This window comes from Leucoraja erinacea, chromosome 10 (assembly GCF_028641065.1).
Source record: "Leucoraja erinacea ecotype New England chromosome 10, Leri_hhj_1, whole genome shotgun sequence".
Classification (NCBI taxonomy): domain Eukaryota; kingdom Metazoa; phylum Chordata; class Chondrichthyes; order Rajiformes; family Rajidae; genus Leucoraja; species Leucoraja erinaceus.
Window position 1 is genome coordinate 12,183,843 of NC_073386.1, and position 20,968 is coordinate 12,204,810.

Consider the following 20,968-nt stretch of genomic DNA (forward strand, 5'->3'; position numbering starts at 1 on the left):
TTACTTCAATGTGATAATCATGTCTGATGAAATGTAAGACTGAACTGAAGATTGTTTTCTAATTTTCTTGGGATATAAAGAATATTCACTTGCGATGAAGGATTATAGTCCAGTTTATACTCTGTGGTCTAAATCTGAAAAGGAGCTGGCTGAACCTCTGACAGGAGTAGCTAGTTCCATTGACAGCTGTTACAAGGCCACTGAAGGACTGACTACTGGTCTCTCAGAGGATATGCTTCCTACCTTGCATGAATACGTTTTATGTGCTGAAACACTGAAGGTGAGTTTTTTTAATGATCTAAGAAATTTACTGGGAAATCTGTGGCTGAGATGAAGTTCAGTTTTGTTTTGTTTTTGGTCAGAGTTGGGGTATGCTTAACAATATATAACATATGGCAAATTGAAATGCTTCCAAAATGGATAGTTTGCTTACAACCTTGTTCCAATGTCACCAGCCCCTTTATTTTCTTCACTCTTCCCTGTGCCCCACCTGGTTGCGCACCCATTTCTCCCACTGTCCTGCCCTTTCTCTCCCATTCACTCCCAGGTATATCCCTTCCTCTGGCTCCACAATACGACGTGTCTTATCCCCTGACCTTTGTCCACCCATCTGCCCAACAAACCTCCCTCGCTTATATCCACCTATAATTTGTCCCGCCCGTACCTCTCTTCCAGCTTTCTCCCCCTACTACAATCAGTCTGAAGAAGGGTCCAACAGTAAACTTGCCTATCCATGTCCTCCAGAGATGCCACCTGACCTGCTAAGTTACTCCAGCACTTTGTGTCTTGTTTTGTAAACCAGCATCTGCAGCTCCCTGTGAATAATATAGTAAGTCTTTGATTTATGAGATGGATGCGTATGCAAACGTGATTAGAAAATTTGGGTCAAATGATTTGTGGGACTTTGTATAATGCATTTCTGTTTATTGACTGCACCCAAATAGCATACTATTTGTTTTGGTTAAAATGTAGCTTTGGATCTGTAATGGACATACCAAAGTGCAAATTCATAAAATCCAATGTTTGTAAATTGAAAAATATCTGGGTGTTTGTCTTTTTTGAGAAGAGAAAGGAATATTCAGATTAATTTGTCTAAGCAGCTAAAATTAAATTATTGGTAAAATTTCGACAGTAATGAACTGTGTTTGAGAAGTTAATATATTGGTCTGTAAATCAAATGCACATTTTGTGATGTGGCTTTGATATTATGATTGAATAGAAAGAATTAGTTATTTTTTGTGAAGGTCATTAGTTTATCTAAGTGACAACCTTTGTCAGTGACGGTTGTTGAAATCCACAATATTTCTAAAGTATTTTCCAATCTATTCACCATTGTATTGCATATAATATATTTGTATTGCAACCCACCTTTTAAAAGATATTTTGCTTTAGGCAACATGTGATTCATTTATCTAATTTGTAATCACAAGGCATTTATGTGTCCAGTATTTTACAAATTTGGCTTTATTTTAATAAAGTTACAGTAAATGGAACAGTTGATTCAAAGATAGCATTTATAACTTTATCCCTTTTGAACAGGCCAAAAAAGCTCCAACTAGGCTAGTTCTTCCCCATCTACTTCAAGAAAACCTCTATTTTACTCCCCACACAAAGAAAAATAAGCAGACCTGTTGTAATGAAATGCTTTGAAAGATTGGTTATGGCCCACATTTTCACCCAGAGAGTTGTGAATGTGTGGAATTTCCTGCCATAGAGGGCAGTGGAGGTAAAATCACTGGATGGATTTAAGAGAGATAGAGCTCTAGGGGTGAGTGAAATCAAGGGATATATGGGGAGAAGGCAGGCACGGTTTATTGATTGGGGCCGATCAGCCATGATCACAATGAATGGCGGTGCTGGCTCGAAGGGCCAAATGGCCTCCTGCGCCTATGTTCTATGTTTCTATGACCAGCAATCCACCATACACCAGTTCTATCCTACACGCCAGGGACAATTTACAGAAGCCAATTAACCTACAAACCTTTCGGATGTGGGAGAAACTGGAATATCCAGAGAAAACCCATGTCATCATAGGGAGAATGTACAAATACCGTACAGACAGCACCCGTAGTCAGGATCAAATCTGGGTCTGTGGTGCTGTAAGGCAGCAACTCCACCGCTGCGCCACCGTGCCACCCCATTGAATTATTTTTTTCTGTAATATTTATTATGATGTCACATCAATACAGATGAACACATGCTTCTGATTTCAGCCCTTAGTTGGATAACGCACATCTCCAGTCATTGTGTTTTATGGCTGGTTTTCAACCTCTTCAGTCTGAAGGTTTCGACCCAAAACATCACCTATTTTTTTCTCTCCAGAGGTGCTGCCTGTTCTGAGTTATTCCAGCTTTTAGTGTCTATCTTCAGTTTAAACCACCATCTGCTGTTCCTTCCTACACTCTTTGTTAAGGGAAACAGGTCCTATTCTCATAATATTATTCACCTCAACTAAGTCTTCTTCACCTCCGTTGCTGCGGAGAATACAATCCGTTATCAAAACGTTCTTCAAAGGGAAAACAAAATTACAGCCCTGCCAACATGTTCATAAATCGCCCCTGGATCATCTCTAGAGCAATTGCACCCTTTCTACAGTGTGTCATAGTTTTACAGCATGGAAACAGGCCCTTCATCTCAACTTGACCATGTAGATCAAGATGCCCCATCTAAACCAGTCCCATGTATCTGCATTTGGCCCATATCCCTTTAAACCTTTTGTGTGCCAGTGTGTGTTAGGTTGTGTGTGAGAGTGTGTCAGTGAAGCGGCGAGATCACATGGAGAGAGTGGAGACTTGGCGATGTCCGGGGAGCATTTCCCTAACTCTCTCACCCCTCCCCGGGAAGGTGGGCCGGCCCAGGTGTCCAGCTGGGCTCAGGGGGGGTGAGGGACGGTGATCTGGGGGGAGGTGAGGGACAGTGGCCTGAGATTCATCCCCGCTGCTCCGGAGGTGGCACTGATGCTCCCACTCATCCGGTCCGCTCCTGTCTCCGGGCCGGGGTTGAAACTCCATGGGGTGTGGACAGAGCGGCCGGCGGACACAGAGCTGCCAGAGGTGAGGGTGGGAGGTGTGTGCGGTGCCATGGGACCATCGCCGTGTCTCACCTATCACACCATCTGCATGGGAATGTGAATGCGGGTGAGGCAGCATCGATGGAGCGGTTGACAAATAGGCTGGAGAAATGCTTGAGTGTGAAGAAAAGTCAAACTCAGACATAGATATTTACATTAAAAAATGAACCTTTAGAAAATGGTGAACACTGCCCAGTCCATCACAGGCTTGCCACTTCCATGCAGTCCATATTCACAGTTCATTGCATTGCATCAGAAAGGCTGGAAATGTTGCCAAGAATGCTTATCACCCTGACTATTCCCTCTCCTGTCTTCTGCTCTACGGGAGAAGATATCAAAACCTGATAGCATGGATGTCCAGGTTTAAGAACAGCTTTTGGATTTCTGAACCAATCGCCTCTTGAATGCTCCATTACTGCAGATGCTGCAACTTGCTGTAACCGTTAACTCTACCTCATGTGGTTATTCCAGTATTGTACAATTAATATTTTGCATTTGTAGTTGTATTTATCCTCACTATATGAATCACGTGCACTGTAAGCTGCATGCGAAGAAGGAATTTCATTGCATCCTATTGTATATGACAATAAACTGATTTGATAAGAACCCCGCAACGCGCATCAGATGAGCTTTGCTGATTTCAAAAGTAATGAAGATACTGTGGGATGCTCAACAAAATTATGTTACTGCTTAGAAACTTGATGTCTATCAGATAGTTAACCTTTCGTAGACTGTCTATTTCATATTATGCACCTAGTTATTTTTGTGGTATTTATAAGACTACATTTTTTTTTTCCATGTTTTTTCTTAGTCAGTACTGAAGAGAAGGGATGTAATTCAGGCAGATTATGATTCTCGAGTTGATTCCTTGGCTAATAAGAAAGCGGAGCGAGAAATGGTAAATGTCAGATTCTCTGTCCTGGTGTATTTTAGATCGGGAAATTATTTGATTTGATTTAATTTATTGTTATTGTCTTCAATGAAGAGACAACAAAATTATTTTTCTCTTAGTCATACAAAAAAAGAAATTAAAAAAAACACAAAACGGAACACAGTAGTCCACAACACAAACATCCCCACAGCAGCACCAAAGTTCCCCACTGTGAGGGAAGGAACCAAAGTCTAGTCAACGTCCTCGCCGATGTTTCCCAATGTTCACCCGTGGTCGGGGCCTCCCGAGCACCCCGTAGTCGCCGCTACGGGCGGCCCGATGTTCAGGCCCTCTCGCTTCTCGTTGGCCACCTTCCACCGGAGTCCGCGGCTCTCGATGTCCACAGGCCGCGCTGGGCGGAGATTCGCGCTGGCGAACCCCGTCAAAGGGTCCCAGGACTCCGCAATGTTAAAGTCAGCGCTGCCCGCATTGGGAGCTCCGCACCCACAGCTCCGCGACGATTTCCCCCTTACCCTGCCTGCTTCCCCCCACATAAAATAATGAAAAATAACTAAAAAAACACTCTAAACATAAAAAAATTAAAAAAGACAGCCAGACCGTGGGCGGAGGCAGCTAGCAACAGCGCCATCGGATTGTCTTGAATTATTCACATTAATGCGATGCGAGTTCAGGTGGACCTACTGAATATAAATGGTAAATTTGCTTTTACATTTGCTGAGATTATTCTGCATGTACCAAATGCATAATAATCTTGATCCATGACATTCATTTGCATGTGAGTAAATTATTGTATTCTGTCCCATGCTCGGGATCGTTTGATTAAAATTCATTTAAATCCACTTTAATCAGCTCGAGCACTCGGAACAAAGCTTTACATTTGGTACCATCCTGGGTAAGAGCACAGAGGAAGTGAAACAACAGAAGCAGCAGAAAATTGATCAAGAGATTGAAGAGGTACAACAAATGTATTGCACTTAACTTGCATGCCTTCGCTCTGAAACACCAGCATTTTATGGTAGGGAATTGCCCTTGGTTTGAGTCTACAGTATTTCATTTGTTGGGTGCAGAGAGCAAACTGCTGGCAGAAGTCAAAGTATGGCAGCATTTGTGGAGGTGGAAGGATAATTAATGTTTTGCATCAGAACTGAGAATGTAGAAGAGATGAGATGAGGTAAGACGGGCTGGTAGGCAATAGTTGGCAGCTGGTGAGGATGATGGCCATATGGATCCACCTGGTAGGGTGAAGTTGGGAGAGCATTTGCTGGATGACATGTGGGCGGTGGGCGGCCACATCCGGTGGGCGGCGCGACTCTCGTCAGCAGCGGCCTCTGCAGCCCGTCCGCGTTTTATTATTTTCTGTCTATGTTTTTATGTAGTTTTTGTTATTTTCTGTTGGGGTGTGTGTGGGGGGGGGGGAGGGGGAAACTTTTTAAATCTCTCCCTGCACGGGAGACCCAATCATTTCTCATCGGGTCTCCGTTATCGTTGGGGCTGCAATGAGGAGCGGCCTCCAACAGGAAGAGACCGGGGACTCTGGTGCCGACGACTCACCTCACTGTCGCGGAGCTGGCCGAGTCCGGAGCGGGTGGAGCGGTGGAAGAGCGCTGCTGCTGCTGCTGCTGCGGCCCGACCGGAGAGTCGGAGGCTTCAACTGCAGGTCTGTGGACGGTGGCACCGGGAGCCCGCGGGTCCTTGGAGGGAGACCGCTTTTTCAGGGCTCTCGCAACGGCGACTTCTCCTGCCCGAGTTGCGGGGTCGAGGAGCTCCTGGAGCGGGGCCTGACATCACCGCCCCGCGCTGCTTGGAATGGCCGCGGGACTCTGCGAGCGCACGCCGGGGGCTCTAACACCAAGACCCGGTGTGCGACCTCGCACTACCCGGCGTGGCTTTAATGGCCGCGGGACAATCGCCATCGCCAGCCGGGGGCTTTGACTTTGACTCTGACATCGGGGGGGGGGGGGGGGGGGGGGGGGGAGAGTACAGTGGAGAGATAAGTTTATTTGGTCTTCCATCACAGCAATGTGATGGATGTTTATGTAAATTGTGTTGTGTCTTGGTTCTATTTGTTTGTAATGTATGGCTGCAGAAACGGCATTTCGTTTGGACCTCAAGGGGTCCAAATGACAATTAAATGTATCTTGTATCTTGTAGAAACAGAGGAAAACTTAAGAGGGAGAAAAGGGGATAAATGGAACCAGGTGGCAGAAAGGAGAGTGGTGGTAGAGGAGGGGGAAATGGGGGGGTTAAATAGCATCTGTGTGTACTAGATATCAGAATATTAAATGCAACTTGGTGTACTTTGAATATCCAAAACTTTAATTTTCCAAAAATGTGTTCTTCCACAACTAAGACACAGCCCGTCCCAATTTTTAAAAATTGCTTTCAAATGGTCAGCACTTCCAATATCAGATGACTCGTGGCTATGCATGGGGCTGATTTTTTTTTTTAATGCTTAAATCAGGACACAGCTACATTGTTGATCAAGGTGTAGTGTTAAAAGTGACAAGGAAAAGGCAGGCTCCAGGTTTCATCATGTGTCTATTTTCAGTTCCTTGATCACGGTCTGTGTTGCATTAATGTCCATTAGGAAGGAGAACAATATCAGCTAGAGTTCATTCATATAACCATATAACAATTACAGCACGGAAACAGGCCATCTCGGCCCTACAAGTCCGTGCCGAACAACTTTTTTTCCCCTTAGTCCCACCTGCCTGCACTCATACCATAACCCTCCATTCCCTTCTCATCCATATGCCTATCCAATTTATTTTTAAATGATACCAATGAACCTGCCTCCACCACTTCCACTGGAAGCTCATTCCACACCGCTACCACTCTCTGAGTAAAGAAGTTCCCCCTCATATTACCCCTAAACTTCTGTCCCTTAATTCTGAAGTCATGTCCTCTTGTTTGAATCTTCCCTATTCTCAAAGGGAAAAGCTTGTCCACATCAACTCTGTCTATCCCTCTCATCATTTTAAAGACCTCTATCAAGTTTCCCCCTTAACCTTCTGCGCTCCAGAGAATAAAGACCTAACTTATTCAACCTATCTCTGTAACTTAGTTGTTGAAACCCAGGCAACATTCTAGTAAATCTCCTCTGTACTTCTCTATTTTGTTGACATCCTTCCTATAATTGGGCGACCAAAATTGTACACCATACTCCAGATTTGGTCTCACCAATGCCTTGTACAATTTTAACATTACATCCCAGCTTCTATACTCAATGCTCTGATTTATAAAGGCTAGCATACCAAAAGCTTTCTTTACCACCCTATCTATATGAGATTTCACCTTCAAGGAACTATGCACGGTTATACCCAGATCCCTCTGTTCAACTGTATTCTTCAATTCCCTACCATGATTCTACCTGATAATTTATGGAAAATATATACGCATAAACTTCATATTGATGTGGATTGAAACTTGATTCTGAGTTTGACACTAGAAGGGTCGAAGTCAAATGACATTGTTTAGACTGATAGATGATGAATAACACTTTGGAGAGCATAGGGCAGGTGTGGGACATGCAGCCCCTCTGCTATTCAAGAAGATAACTGCACCACTTTCTTGCAACTATTGAGTATCCTGACTTTCCCTGAAACTGAATCTATTTCTGTCTTGAACATAACCAGTAACTGTCTTTTCAGCCCTCTTGAGTAGTGAATTCTAACAATTCACCACCCTTTTGGGGAAAAACAAATCTCCTTGTCCTGGTCAGGTCAGGGGGAGTTCCCTCCGCCACTGTACCATGTAATATCGTGTTACCCGCTCTATGGTCGGATATTCAGCGACTAAACTGTCTTCCCCCACCTAGTTTGCCAGGTGAGGAGGGGGCTGTGGACCCCCAGCAGGACCAAACACAAGAACTGTCAACGGGCGGATGAGCTTCCAGCGAACCAACGTCCATCCACTCTTCAGTAGAACTTGCGATCATTGTCGTACATAGCATTGTAAGGAATGATGATAAAGCACACACACCAAAATCCTATACTTCCAGCGGGAACTGGAGGGCAGAGATGTGTGGTGCGTCCAGCACCTCTACGTCGCTAATGTTTTCAACAATGATGAATGAATTAAATTAATTGTTTTGATTAGCTGTTGTTTTGAAACTTGACTCATTGTTCTAGACACCACAGGCTGAGAGAAGCATCAATTCCAAGAAAATAAAATTGTGACAGGGCAGATAACATTTTTCCAATATACTAGATGGAGGTTGTAGATTTAAGGTGAAGGGAGAAAATTGAAAGGAAATTTGTGAGGCAACTTTTCTAAGTATATATGAAGTATTTAGACAGGCACACAAACAGGGAGAGCATGTAGGGATATCGATCGCATGCAGGCAGGTGGGATTTGATGAAATTGTTATCATGGTAAGAACGGGCATTGTGGATCGAAGAGCCTGTTTGTGTGCTGTAAAGTAAAATATGTTTAAGGATTATTTTCCTGCCTTCATATACCCAATTAACTCCAATTTGTATTGTAAATTGGATTAACTTTTATCAAATTCTCTATTGCCCTATTAACTAAATTTTTCTGCCTTTAATTTTGCAAATAGCAATGGTTTTGTCTGACAGTTCTGCGAAAGCTACCACAGGCGATCAATAGATGGCACTCTAACCAAAATGTCAATGATTGGAATTAAGTGTTAGAAACATATAGAGAAAGTTATTAAAACGTGCATGCTTTTTGAAAATAACCATATTTCCAGATAATTCTTTTTTTTCACTTTTAGTTAAGGCTTGGTTTCCTGACAAACATACAAGTTGCAGAGCCAAATCTCACTGTCGGACATTGCGTTTAAGTGGGGGGGAGAGGCAAACATAAATGTTGGATGTTCAGCAACCCCATAGGATGGAGTGATTGAACTAACTAATGCAAATGAGAGCTTGTTAATGTCCCACCACTTTCTGTGTATATTTTACGACTGCATATTATTTACTTGAATATATTATTTGTTTAGCATATTAGAAAGTATTCAATCATTACTTCCATTTGGCTGATTGAACTAACAAATATTAAGACCTTTTAAATCTTTTGTTCATTTCCAACGGATGAAAGATAAACAAATTTAACCTGCGGTCCACACATTGGAAACTGGCTTAAAATCATTTCTTGAAATATAAGAAACTAGTATTTGTAAAGTGACTACATGACTTCATAGTGCCCCAAACTTATTTACTTTTGAACTACAATCACTGTGATGAAGTGAAAACATTTACAATGAGTAAAATTGAAGTTAAGTGCTGCATTTGACTCGATGAAAATCACCTGCATAGCTTTTTAAAATATCTTTTCAGCAGTTCCATTTTCACACTGTTGGTCAGATGTGTCATACTGATTATCAGTTAGTGTGTGTTGTGCAGAATTTGTTCATTGATATTTCAAAATTGCATTAAGTTCTTCATAATTTCATAGAAACCCAACAACCATGGGCTGCTAAGATGCCTTGACTGAGCTATTAAATACAATGCAACACATAGAGCAGAAGCAGGAATGAGTCATAATTTTGGTAGGTCATGTCGTGCAGTAAATTAACTCCCATCCAGCACTGAGAGAGTAAAATGGTACTAGTTTGCATCAGAAACTGAATTTTCTCTGATTGTCGGCGTTAGAATGGAACACTTCTCTGTGCGACAAAAAAACACACCGGTTGGTTGAAAATAGCCAGACGTGCAATTTTAATTAGAATTTCTAAAATTATTTTCAAAAATGATCAGCCACTTAATGGGTTAATTTCCGTTCACAAGACTTTGCTCCATTCCTGCTTATGTGTAATAGCTATTTAATACAGGTAGTTCTACAATAACGCCATTGTTGTGATCCTATTAAACATCTCATTTTATAAAGACAACTGTGTCAATGGGGGAAAGGGGATTGGGCGTTTTAGATTCACGATAACAAAGTTATTTTTTTTTCCCTCCGGATTTTCTAAAGTAAGTCTTTTCAAGAACAATAAATTGGTTTAGTTTAGCAATACAGTGCGGAAATGGGCCCTTCGGCTGACCGAGTCCACCACGATCAACAATCTCCTATGCACTAGTTCTATGGTATCCCGGTTTCGCACCCTTGGGGTAATTTTACAGAAGCCAATTAATCTACAATTCTACACATTTTTGGAATGTTGGATGGAGGAAACCCGAGCACCCAGAGAAAATCCACACGGTCACAGGGAGAGCCTGCAAACTCCATACAGACAATGCCCCGAAGTTAGGATTGAACCTGGCATTGTAAAGAAAATTTTGTACCAAAGGCTGCATTGCTTAATAGAGCATCTTTGGATAAATGTCAGTAGAAGTAATTGCTTGTCACCTTCATTGAACACTGAATAATAATAATAAAATTTTATTTTTGGGCACTTTTCAGACATCTCAAGGACACCTTACAGAGATTAACAGGAATAAAAAACATATAATCAGAATAAAATAAATAATAAAGACATCACAGAAACACAAATTAAAAACGGAATTCAGTCCAAAAACAAAAAATCAAAAACACAATGTGAAGAGAGAGCAGCGGCAGCTAAAGTGCGCCAGCGTCCACTCTCTCCACGGCAGCCAGTTAAAGCAAGCAGTTGTGTTCTTAAGAGACAATGTTGTCTGATTACTACGTGGAGACATTGTTCCCCAGTACTGTTTAAATCCAAGACACAGTTTTCTGCTTTTCAAATTCAAAGTTGCTTTTAAGTGATTCTCTTGTTACCGATCAAAATTGTATCATAACCATTTCGGCCTGCGTAATGCAAACAGTGTTCCTTAATTCATCACTCATGTTATGCCCACTTTGTGTTATGGAAACATGCCTTAGAGTAGTAGTACATCACAGTACCGACTTACTTAGCAATGAAATGCAATGAGTATTTTTTTCTGAAAATGTTTGAGCCTATGCATTTTATGATATTATTCAATTGGTGCTTTGTGATTTGATTCCTCCAATGACAAAATTGTACCAAGAGCAGTACTGTAATGTTCCACTACTCTGCTGAGTAAGAGGGAGTGCTCACAACTTGTGTTTGCAATGTGCCTGGGAAAAGTTGCTTTGTCAGAATTTCAAAAGGACTGCATCCCCTCGCCTCTTTCTAGGTTTGGCTCAACAAATAGAAGCAGGACATAGAAAAAATATAATGAGTTTAATGAAAAATAAATGATATTTGACAAATTTATTTCAGGTCTTTGAGGATAAAGCTTGCAGGGTGAATAAAGGGAACCCAGCTGATGTGCTGCTTATCGCTCTAGCAACCCACATTTCAACATGGGAGAACTTATTCCCATGCTGTCCGAGACTCACACAATGCAAACAGATGGTGTAGAATGTAGCAATTGATTCAAGTTAGTCAAGGCTTTTACTAAGAACGTGACAATAGAATTCAAATGAAACCTTGGAAGATGACTGATTTTTGCTGGGTTGGGGTGAGGGTTGGGATTAAATGAATATGTTTTAAAACTGATACTTGTGATCTTTTAAAAGCTCTAATAAAGCACCCCAAAAAAAAAAATTACTGGATGACTACAAATTTTACGCATTTAAGTAGAAAAGTGTATTGTAAAAATAATAAAATATTATTTGCCTTTAAACTTTGTTATGCAATGACTTCAAGAAGTCTTCTGAATTCTGCAAAGCAGTACTAATGAAGGTTTAAATATCAAAATACTATACACCTGTGGTAATAAGGCTGAACCATCAATTAGTATTAGACTTTGTTTCAATTATTTCATTGGAACTATTCTGTTATTGGTAATATTGAGTAATAGTTGCTATTAAACTACTGGAAACTAAATGGATATCTTATCTAGATCAGGACATTTTTATAGCGATGCCTATTAAGTTTCTTTCAGCTGTAATTTGCAATATTTTTACATCCTTCACAATTGATCAAAGGTTACAAGGTGAGGCAGGAAAATGGGGTTGAGGGGAAAAAATAGATCAGCCATGATCAAGTGGCGGAGAAGACTTAACAGGCCAAATGGCCTAACTCTGATCCTATGCCTTATGGTCTTGGTAGTGGAAGGACTTTATTCGCCCTGCACTAAATGACATTGTTGTTTTCGTAGCTTGGTGCTGTATAGAAACAGATATTTCCGAAGCACAACTACATTTTAATTCAAATAACTTTATTTTAGCTTCAGGCAGATATTGCCCAATTTGAGGATAAAATGGAATATGCCAATACCAACTTGAAAGCGGATTGGAAAAGGTGGTATATGAACATGCGGAGTGATCTGAAATCAGCTTTTTGCAATACGGCTGAAAATAATATTCATTATTATGAAGAGGTAAGCAACTTCTAAAAATTATCTACTAGAAGGATTAAAAATGTTTACTAATGCACAAGTACACCTGATTTAGTAATTTGAAATGTCATCTGGGATAGCAAACCTTACTTAGTATCTGTTTAGTCTTTTTAAATGAAAGATATTTGCAAATGCTGGATTGAATATTTAAATTACTACTTGTATCGTGCAATGGCCATTTATTCATTTGTAGCTGGCATTTCTGCCTTTTGATCTAATAAAGGCATGATTTCATTTAATGTGCAAAGTGGAAGGCAATCATCCCGAGTGCTGCATTAATGAACATGATGTTCATTAGTACCATCCTAGTTGATGGTACTCGTGTATGGTTTGTTTTAACTGAATGCCAGCTGAGGGGTGCTCTTTTGGAAAGGTGAGGGGGAACTTCTTTAGTCAGAGGGTAGTTAATCTGTGGAAGTCATTGCCACAGAGGGCTATGGAGGCCAAGTCATATTTTTAGGTCAGAGATAGACAGATTTTTGATTAGAACAGGTGTCAAGAATTACGGGGAGAAGGCAGGAAAATTGGATTAGGAAGCAGATACAATACAATACAATATTTGTTGTCATTTGAGCCTCAGTGAGGCTCAAACGAAATTCCGTTTCCACAGCCATACAAACAAACACAATTTCCTATAGACATACACACAATTTAATTCAAACAAACATCCATTACAGTGAACCCACTGTGATGGAACGCAAAGTCTTTTCTCTCCCCTGTTCTCCATTTCTCTCCCGATGTCCAAGCCCCAGGCGGGAGATCATAAGTCCCACGGCCATTTTAGGCGGTGCCGGGCGATTTACGGCCCCGCTCCCGGTCTAAGAGTCACAATGTTGGAGCCCCCAGCAGGCGCTGGAATGTTCCACGGCCATGAAGCCGTGCCGGGCGATGTACGGCCCTGCTTCGGGTCATTCCAACCCCGCGACACGGGTTGGAGAAGTCGCGTTGCGGGAGCTCTGGGAAGCGGTCACTCCCCCCCGGACCCGCGAGCTCCCGATGTCCCAGTCCACCGGACCTGCGGCTGCGTTGCTGGAGCCTCCGAGCCCCAGGAGTCGAGTCGCAGCAGCGTCACCACCGCTCCCCATGCTCCGAGGCCGGCCAGCCCCACGATGGTGAGTAGTCCGCAGCTCCGCAGTCTCCCGAACCCCCGGGTCGTACAGGTTGGAGGCCGCTCCATGGTGCTAGGCCCCAACGACAACGGAGACCCGACAGGGAAAAGGTTGGGTCTCCCGGACAGGGAAGAGATTTTAAACAGTTTCCCCCCGCCCCCACATATACACATTTAAAACCAGTATTAAAAAACACCAACACTAGATTTAACTAGACAAAAAATAAAAAAAAATACAGAGGGGCTGCTGCAACGGGTGAGTCGAGCCGCCAAAATACAATTTTGAATGGCAGAGTACACTCGATGGGCCGAATGGCCTAATTCTACCCCTATAATTTGTCAACTTGGCAGGCAACACACAGGTTTTTCACTATCTTGGTAAGATAATGATACGTGACAATAATACTAACCTAAAATAATAAACAAAACACAAAGTGCTGGAGTAACTCAGCAGGTCAGGCAGCATTTCTGGAGAATTGGATAGGCAACCCTATCAATGCTCTCCAGAGATGCTGCCTGACTCATTGAATTACTTCAGCACTTTGCCTTTTTTTTGCAAACCAGCATCTACAGTTCCTTTATTTTAAAGATGCTGTGTAGAAACAGGCCCTTCGGCCTGCCAAGTCCATGCCGACCAGCATTTGCCTGTACACTAGTTCTACCTTGCACACCAAGGACACTTTACAAAAGCCAATTAACCTACAAATCTGCAATTTTTGAGAATGTGGGAGGAAAGCAGAGCACCAGGGAAAACCCACATGGTCATAGGGAGAACGTTCAAACTCCATAGACAGGATCCGTAGTTGGGATCAGTCGATTTCTGGCACTGTAAGGCAGCAACTCTCACCACTGTGCCACCCAGTTCCTAGTGCCTACATAATAAACTATTGCGTTGCTAGAGAAGGTGATTAAGTCGTGTACAATAAAAGCATTAGGACAAACGCATATTGGCAAGGCTTAAAAAGATGGAGACCAAACGGGATTGGTGTAAATAGGCTAAATGGTCAGTATGAATGTCGAGGGCCGAAGGGCTGTTTCTATCCTGGACAGCTTTGACTCTAAAATAGTGATTTTGCAATATTGGTGGAGTACGTTTTTTTAATAGCGCAGGTTAGGGGTAACATGAGGGGGAACTTCTTTACTCAGAGAGTGGTAGCGGTGTGGAATGAGCTTCCCGTGGAAGTGGTGGAGGCAGGTTCGTTGGTATAATTTAAAAATAAATTGGATAGGCATATGGATGAGAAGGGAATGGAAGGTTATGGTATGAGTGCAGGCAGGTGGGACTAAGGGAAAATAATTGTTCGGCACGGACTTGTAGGGCCGAGATGGCCTGTTTCCGTGCTGTAATTGTTATATGGTTATGTGAGATGAATTATTAATGTGCATAAAGCTAGTTTTCTATAGAAGTTTTTTTTCACAAATTTTGAAGTCATTTACTTTTTAATTTGTTAATAACCTGATCATTCTCAATAGATTCCGGTCCGAAAAACAGATGTAACATTTCAGGTATAGCCACCAAATGCTGGACTAACTCCACAGGACAGACAACGTCTCTGTAAAGAAGGAACTGGTGGCGTTTGGGTCTCGACTCGGTCTGTGGAAGGGTCTTGACCTGAAACGTCACCCATTCCTTCTTTCCAGAGATGCTGCCTGTCCCGCTGAATTTCCCCAGCATTTTATGTCTATCTTTGGTGACGTTCTGGGTTAGGAACCTTTTCAGACTGTTTTCTTTTTTCAAAGATTCAATTTAATTGTCACATGTACCAATTAAGGTACAGTGAAATTTGAGTAGTGAAATTTGTAAAGCAACATCTCCATATCCTTGTGCCTCTATATTAAGATTTTTTTTTTTTAAAATTATCTTTTAGTGCTTAGCTACATGGGAATCTTTTCTGGCCGTTCAACAGACTGAGATCAAGATGGATGAGAAAAGTAAAAACAGTGGATAGAAACCAAGCAAAAATTTATACAAGCTGCTTTCATGCACTTTCTCAGACCTAAAGTGCTGTTTGTATTCACAGATCAATATTGGGGTCTGTTTAGATCCTTTTAAGCTTTTGATGCAAGAATATATTTACTCAGTTCATAATTTTTAATTATGTTGATGACTCGAACATTCTGCAGCTCAAAGATTTAGGCAAATCAATGAAATTATCAAACTTAAACCTCAGGTCATGCTCAGTTAATGCCATTGCAGAATTAGCGCTCCATGTACCTGAATGATTTTGTGATCAATTACCATAAAATGGAACACGTCTTCTGAAATGAACTTTGCTGCCTTAATCATGTCTTATTAGAATTACAATCACATAATACATTTTTCATCCACCCTTTCCCTGGTTAGGAAATTCTATGAATGATTTTGGGTGCCAATAGTTGTTTTATCAAATCAGTGCTTTAATAGGCCAATATATTCTACCACTGGGATTGAAAGGTTGGTGCTGGCTTGAGGTTTATTTATTACTGTTCTATTAGTGGGCCATGTATGGGATGAATTTGACCTGCTTTCACAAAGCATGGACAAAGTGTGGCAGATATTTTAAACGCATCTCTTCTGTCCCTCACCATCGCCTGCCTCTTATTTTTATTTTGTAATAACGTCACAGACCAATTTCACTCCCAATTTAAAAAAAAAAAAAAAAAAAAATATTTGTCCTATAGTCCGTATTGTAGCCGGCTTGTTGCAGCCTAATTTTATTCATGCTGGACACCGTATGATTAACACTGCTAGTCATTAAAATAGAGGAGGAGAATTCTTAATCCCTTGCTGACTTCTTATATTGATACTGACAAATCTGACTTGAAATATGGTGATGAATCCAGGTTAAAATGGTATTTCCCACTTGCTGGCTGGCATCCCATGTTATTCTGCTCCCTTATAGCACCAGCGTGGAATGTTGCATGTATAAATCAGATGGAATCATTTTTGTTTATCTTGAGATTTAACTGCCTTTCCATCAAAGTTTAGCCGTGCTATTTTATTAGATTTGTTTGTAGAATCTCATGCTCATTCTTTTAAGATTGCTGCAATTATGTACCATATAGTTTAAAACAAACTATAATGTTCTACTTTCATCTTGTATATTCAATCAAACATATACTTTGAAATTGCACATTTTATGCAAAAATATTTTTTGTGGAAGTTAGATATGAGCTTTTACAATAAATTGTATTTTCCTACTATTTGTGGCGGAATGTGCCTTTTAAGGGTTATATTCATTCTTCAAGGATAACTACATTAATATTCCATAATTAAGCCATTGATAAGAAAGGTATTTTGGCCTTTACAAACGATGGAGTAATGTTCTTCAATGACAATTTGGACTTAATGTGCATCCATGTACAATATTTCATTGATGTGAAACTATTTTGGTCTGTAATCTCTAGTATTTTAGTATAGGCTGGGACAAACGTACTAAACTGAAATATAGCGGCTCAAACATGCACCAAAAAGATTCTGGCATTTTAAATTGCAAATTGTTTTTAAGGTTGACAATTACATGATTTTTTATATTATCTCCAAAGCAACTCTATATGGTTTAAAACATTTTTTTAATGCATTCCAAAATATTATATGTAAAACCGGTATCTGATTTGATATTTTGTTTACCAATAAATGCAAGGTTTTAAGTATAAATATGAAATTGATGGTGTATATAATTTATAATTTCCTGTGAAATTTGTGAATGGTTAATCTGGGTTCAAACATTCACAAGGGAAGTAAAGTTCATGATTCAATGTATTTTAATGATTGATCTTGATGTGCAGGGTTTAACTCTGTTGAATGGATATTTCAGAAATGTAAACATTGAGAATATTGTTTATAATATAGAGACATAGTAAATGGCAAATAAAAGAAGTACAATACTGGAATCAAAATGTTGTTGCTTATTACTTTACCATTACATTTTTTAACATTGTAAATAGAATGGCCTATTTTAACTGTACTGACTTCAAAAGAGGAAAATGAGAGCTAAACGGACTAAACTGGATTTCACTTGGTTTTTAGCAGGAATTATAATTATGATCACAAGAAAAAGTAGGCAGAATTGTATTTTTCTTGTTGGCACAATATAACCAGTGGTGCATCACATGGATTGGTGCTGGGGCCTCAACCTAACCTGAAGGTATGATTGCTAAATTTGTCGTATCCTCTCTGCCCAGTTCTACTGTAGTCCTTTTGTATATCTGTAATAGTAACTCTTAGTTTTAGTTTAGTTTATTGCCATGTGTACTGAGGTAAAAGATTATATTGCTTGATAACCAGTCAACGGAAAGAGAATGTAGTCTCGTCTTCTCTCAAGTCTAATGATATCTTGAGCCAAAACTATAATTGATTCATTTTTTCATAGAATAGTTGCAGCTCAAGCACAGGCCTTCCAGCCCACCTGTCCCATCTTGATACCTGTCCACATCTTTGCCAACCTTAAGTCTGTATCCCTCTACACATTTTCTATCTAAGTGCCTGTCCAAATGCCTTTCAAGTGCTGTAATTGTTTTTGCCTTCACTTCTTCCTCATTCCTTTGTGAGGAAAAACGTACCCTTCAGATCTCCTAAAACATTTGAAGATACCATTGGCCTCTACCAAGTGTTTTCATTCTTGTCCCCACCCACCCCCACCCCCGATCAGTCTGAAGAAGGGTTTCGGCCCGAAACGTAGCCTATTTCCTTCGCTCCATAGATGCTGCTGCACCCGCTGAGTTTCTCCAGCTTTTCTGTGTAACCATTGGCCTCTACTGTCTTGTTCGTAGTAGTATGAGCCCTGCAATGGCAATGTAGCTGTTGAGACTTAAAGCACATTTGCAGCTACAGAATCTGGTGCATCTGGTTATGGAAGTGACTGATTGGGGACTGGGCTGAATACCAGGGCACAATGGTTGCCAAGCATCCTACCATGTCACACAGTGGTTACTAGGCATTCTACCCAGTCTCCCATCCAACTATAGAGTGGGGTATTTGCAAATGATTAAAAACTATTCACAGAAAGCACCTCTTGCTTCATGTGTTTTCGGATTAGGAAAAAAAGAACGTGTAAGAAAACACATTAATTTCATCCAAGAAAATTATGTGCACAAAGTTAATGATGTACAGGTACTTAGATACTCGCATTCCAGTTGTTCCTGATACATGTGAGGATGTTTAGTTCAGAGATACAACACGGAAACAGGCCCTTTGCCCCACGAGTCCGGACCGACCAGTCATCCCCAGACACACTATCCTACTCGCACAAGGGACAATTTTACACTTATACCAAGCCAATTAAGCTACAAACCTATAAGTCTTTGGAAAATGGGAGGAAACTGACGATCTCGGAGAAAACCCACATGGAGAACGTACAGACAAGCATCCGTAGTCAAGACCTATTGCTTCTTGTGTTTTCATTTTAGGCAACAACAATTGATTTCATCCAAGAAAATTTTGTGCACAAAGTTAATGCTGTACTTATGCCCCTGTCCCACTTAGGAAACCTGAACAGAAACCTCTGGAGACTTTGCACCCCACCCAAGGTTTCCGTGCGGTTCCTGGAGGTTTTTGTCAGTCTCCCTACCTGCTTCCACTATCTGCAACCACCTGCAACCTCCAGGAACCGCACGGAAACCTTGGGTGGGGCGCAAAGTCTCCAGAGGTTTCCGTTCAGGTTTCTTGAGTGGGACAGGGGTATTAGATACTCAAATTCCAGTTGTTCCTCCCCATACAGCATTATGCACCACTGTAAATTGGTTCAGTTAACATTACAAAAGGGTATTGTCAATTACTTTATATTTTTGCCCCAGTTATTGTACTTGATTTAAACACAAATGGCTTGTTTATATTAGATAACTGATGAAACGAGTCCCTTGCAGAAGCATGAACCATCCAACTATTTTGAATAGAAGCCTGTTCACAGTCAAAAGGACACTACAGAGGATGTACTTCCTGCGGCAGCTGAGGAAGCACAATCTGCCACAGGCAATGATGATCCAATTCTATAGGGCCATCGTAGAGTCTGTCCTCACCTTCTCCATCATGGTCTGGTTTGGCTCAGCCACCAAGCACGATACTCGGAGGCTGCAGCAGATCGTCAGATCAGCTGAGAAGGTTATTGGCTGCAACCTTCCCTCCATTGATGAACTGTACACTGCAAGGGCCAGGAAGCGAGCGGGTAAGATCATCTCTGACCCCTCTCACCCTGGCCACAAACACTTTGAATCACTTCCCTCTTAAAGGCGACTCCGGACTGTCAAAGCCGCCACAGCCAGGCATAAAAACAGCTTTTTTTCCCACGAGTAGTAGCCCTACTCAATAACCAAAAATCTGTAGCCTACTTTTGCTCTGGTATTTTATTTAATTCACATGTTTAATCGATAATGTTTTATTATTAATGTTTTATGTATCATTCTTAACTGTCACTGTTGTCACTTGCGGGCGGAGCACCAATGCAAATTCGTTGTATATGAATACTTGGCCAATAAATGTATTCATTCATTAAGGTGAGAGGTGAAAAATGTTACAGGAACCTGATGGGCAACATTTTCACAGAGGGTGGTGGGTATGTGGAACAAACTGCCAGAAGAGGTAGTTGAGGCAGGTACTATAACAAAATTGAAAATACATTTTGGACAGATATATGGATAGGAAAGGATTACAGGAGATGGGCATCTTGGTCAGCACAGGCCAAAGGGTCTGTTTCAGTGCTTCTGTGCTGACCCATCTAAAGCACAGCTGGCAATGGCTGGTAAAGTGCAGGATGGATGCCAAAAAAGGGAAATTCAAAGAAATGAATTTCCTATGGGGAAACTGGTGCAAGATAGGAAAGTGTCTTAAGAGATGGGGGGTGATAAAATATGCGTAAAATGACGTAACTCACAGAAAGTAGAAGCATCCTCCCAACTTAATTATAGACCACACAGACTTGTGGCTGTTAATGCCAAATTGCCCCTCTACTTCAGATGACTGCACGATGTTATAAAAGAAAGCTTGTGTTAAATCAAATATAATTAAACCTTTGTAAAAAAAAAAGGATCAAAATTCTTGACAGCTTAATTACTATTAAGAATAATCACTAAACTCTGCGGAATTTGATTAGTTCCCAAAGCCTTAACAAACTCGCTATGGCAGATGTTAGAGGGGGATTTTTTTTTTGTTCTTTGTTGCCATGGTAACTTATTTTTTATTGTTGTCTTGGAAGTTTTATGCATGTACTGAGGTTTGCAACTTTCAGTTAGTGCTGGCACTTTTTATTGCACTGAAAGGATTTGGGATGTACATGTAATGGTATTTATGGTATGTAACAACTGCGATTTTGGTGATGCAATAAATATTTTCTAATTTATTCTTTTTCGTCGTTCATCATTGTTTTTCATGATCAACCAAGGAATTATATTGGTTAATAATTGTATGCAATTTATCCAGAAGACTTATGGTTGGTGATGATTCACCAGATGCATGGAATAAAATTAGACCATCGATGCCAATATGCTCAATATTTTGAATAGAAGCCTATTCATAGATAAAATTGCCAATTTGGCATAAATGGTGCTGTTTAAAAGTATTTTTCATTGCTGAGATTACAGCAGAAACTTCATTATAATTCTTGATCTTGCAAAACAATTCTTGATTAGTAAAG

The 20,968-nt window shown here is 40.8% G+C and overlaps 1 protein-coding gene across 1 annotated transcript in view; it reads left to right on the plus strand.

The window, feature by feature from the left end:
• Positions 1-17,228, plus strand: part of snx7 (sorting nexin 7) — a 49,242-nt gene extending 32,014 nt beyond the window's left edge. Inside the window, exons 6-10 of the mRNA XM_055641482.1 lie at positions 81-280; positions 3,882-3,968; positions 4,812-4,916; positions 12,083-12,235; positions 15,230-17,228. Of these exons, the coding sequence (XP_055497457.1) occupies positions 81-280; positions 3,882-3,968; positions 4,812-4,916; positions 12,083-12,235; positions 15,230-15,310 (626 nt within the window). The 3' untranslated portion in view covers positions 15,311-17,228. The remainder of the gene's footprint in view (positions 1-80; positions 281-3,881; positions 3,969-4,811; positions 4,917-12,082; positions 12,236-15,229) is intronic.
• Positions 17,229-20,968: the final 3,740 nt, after the last annotated feature.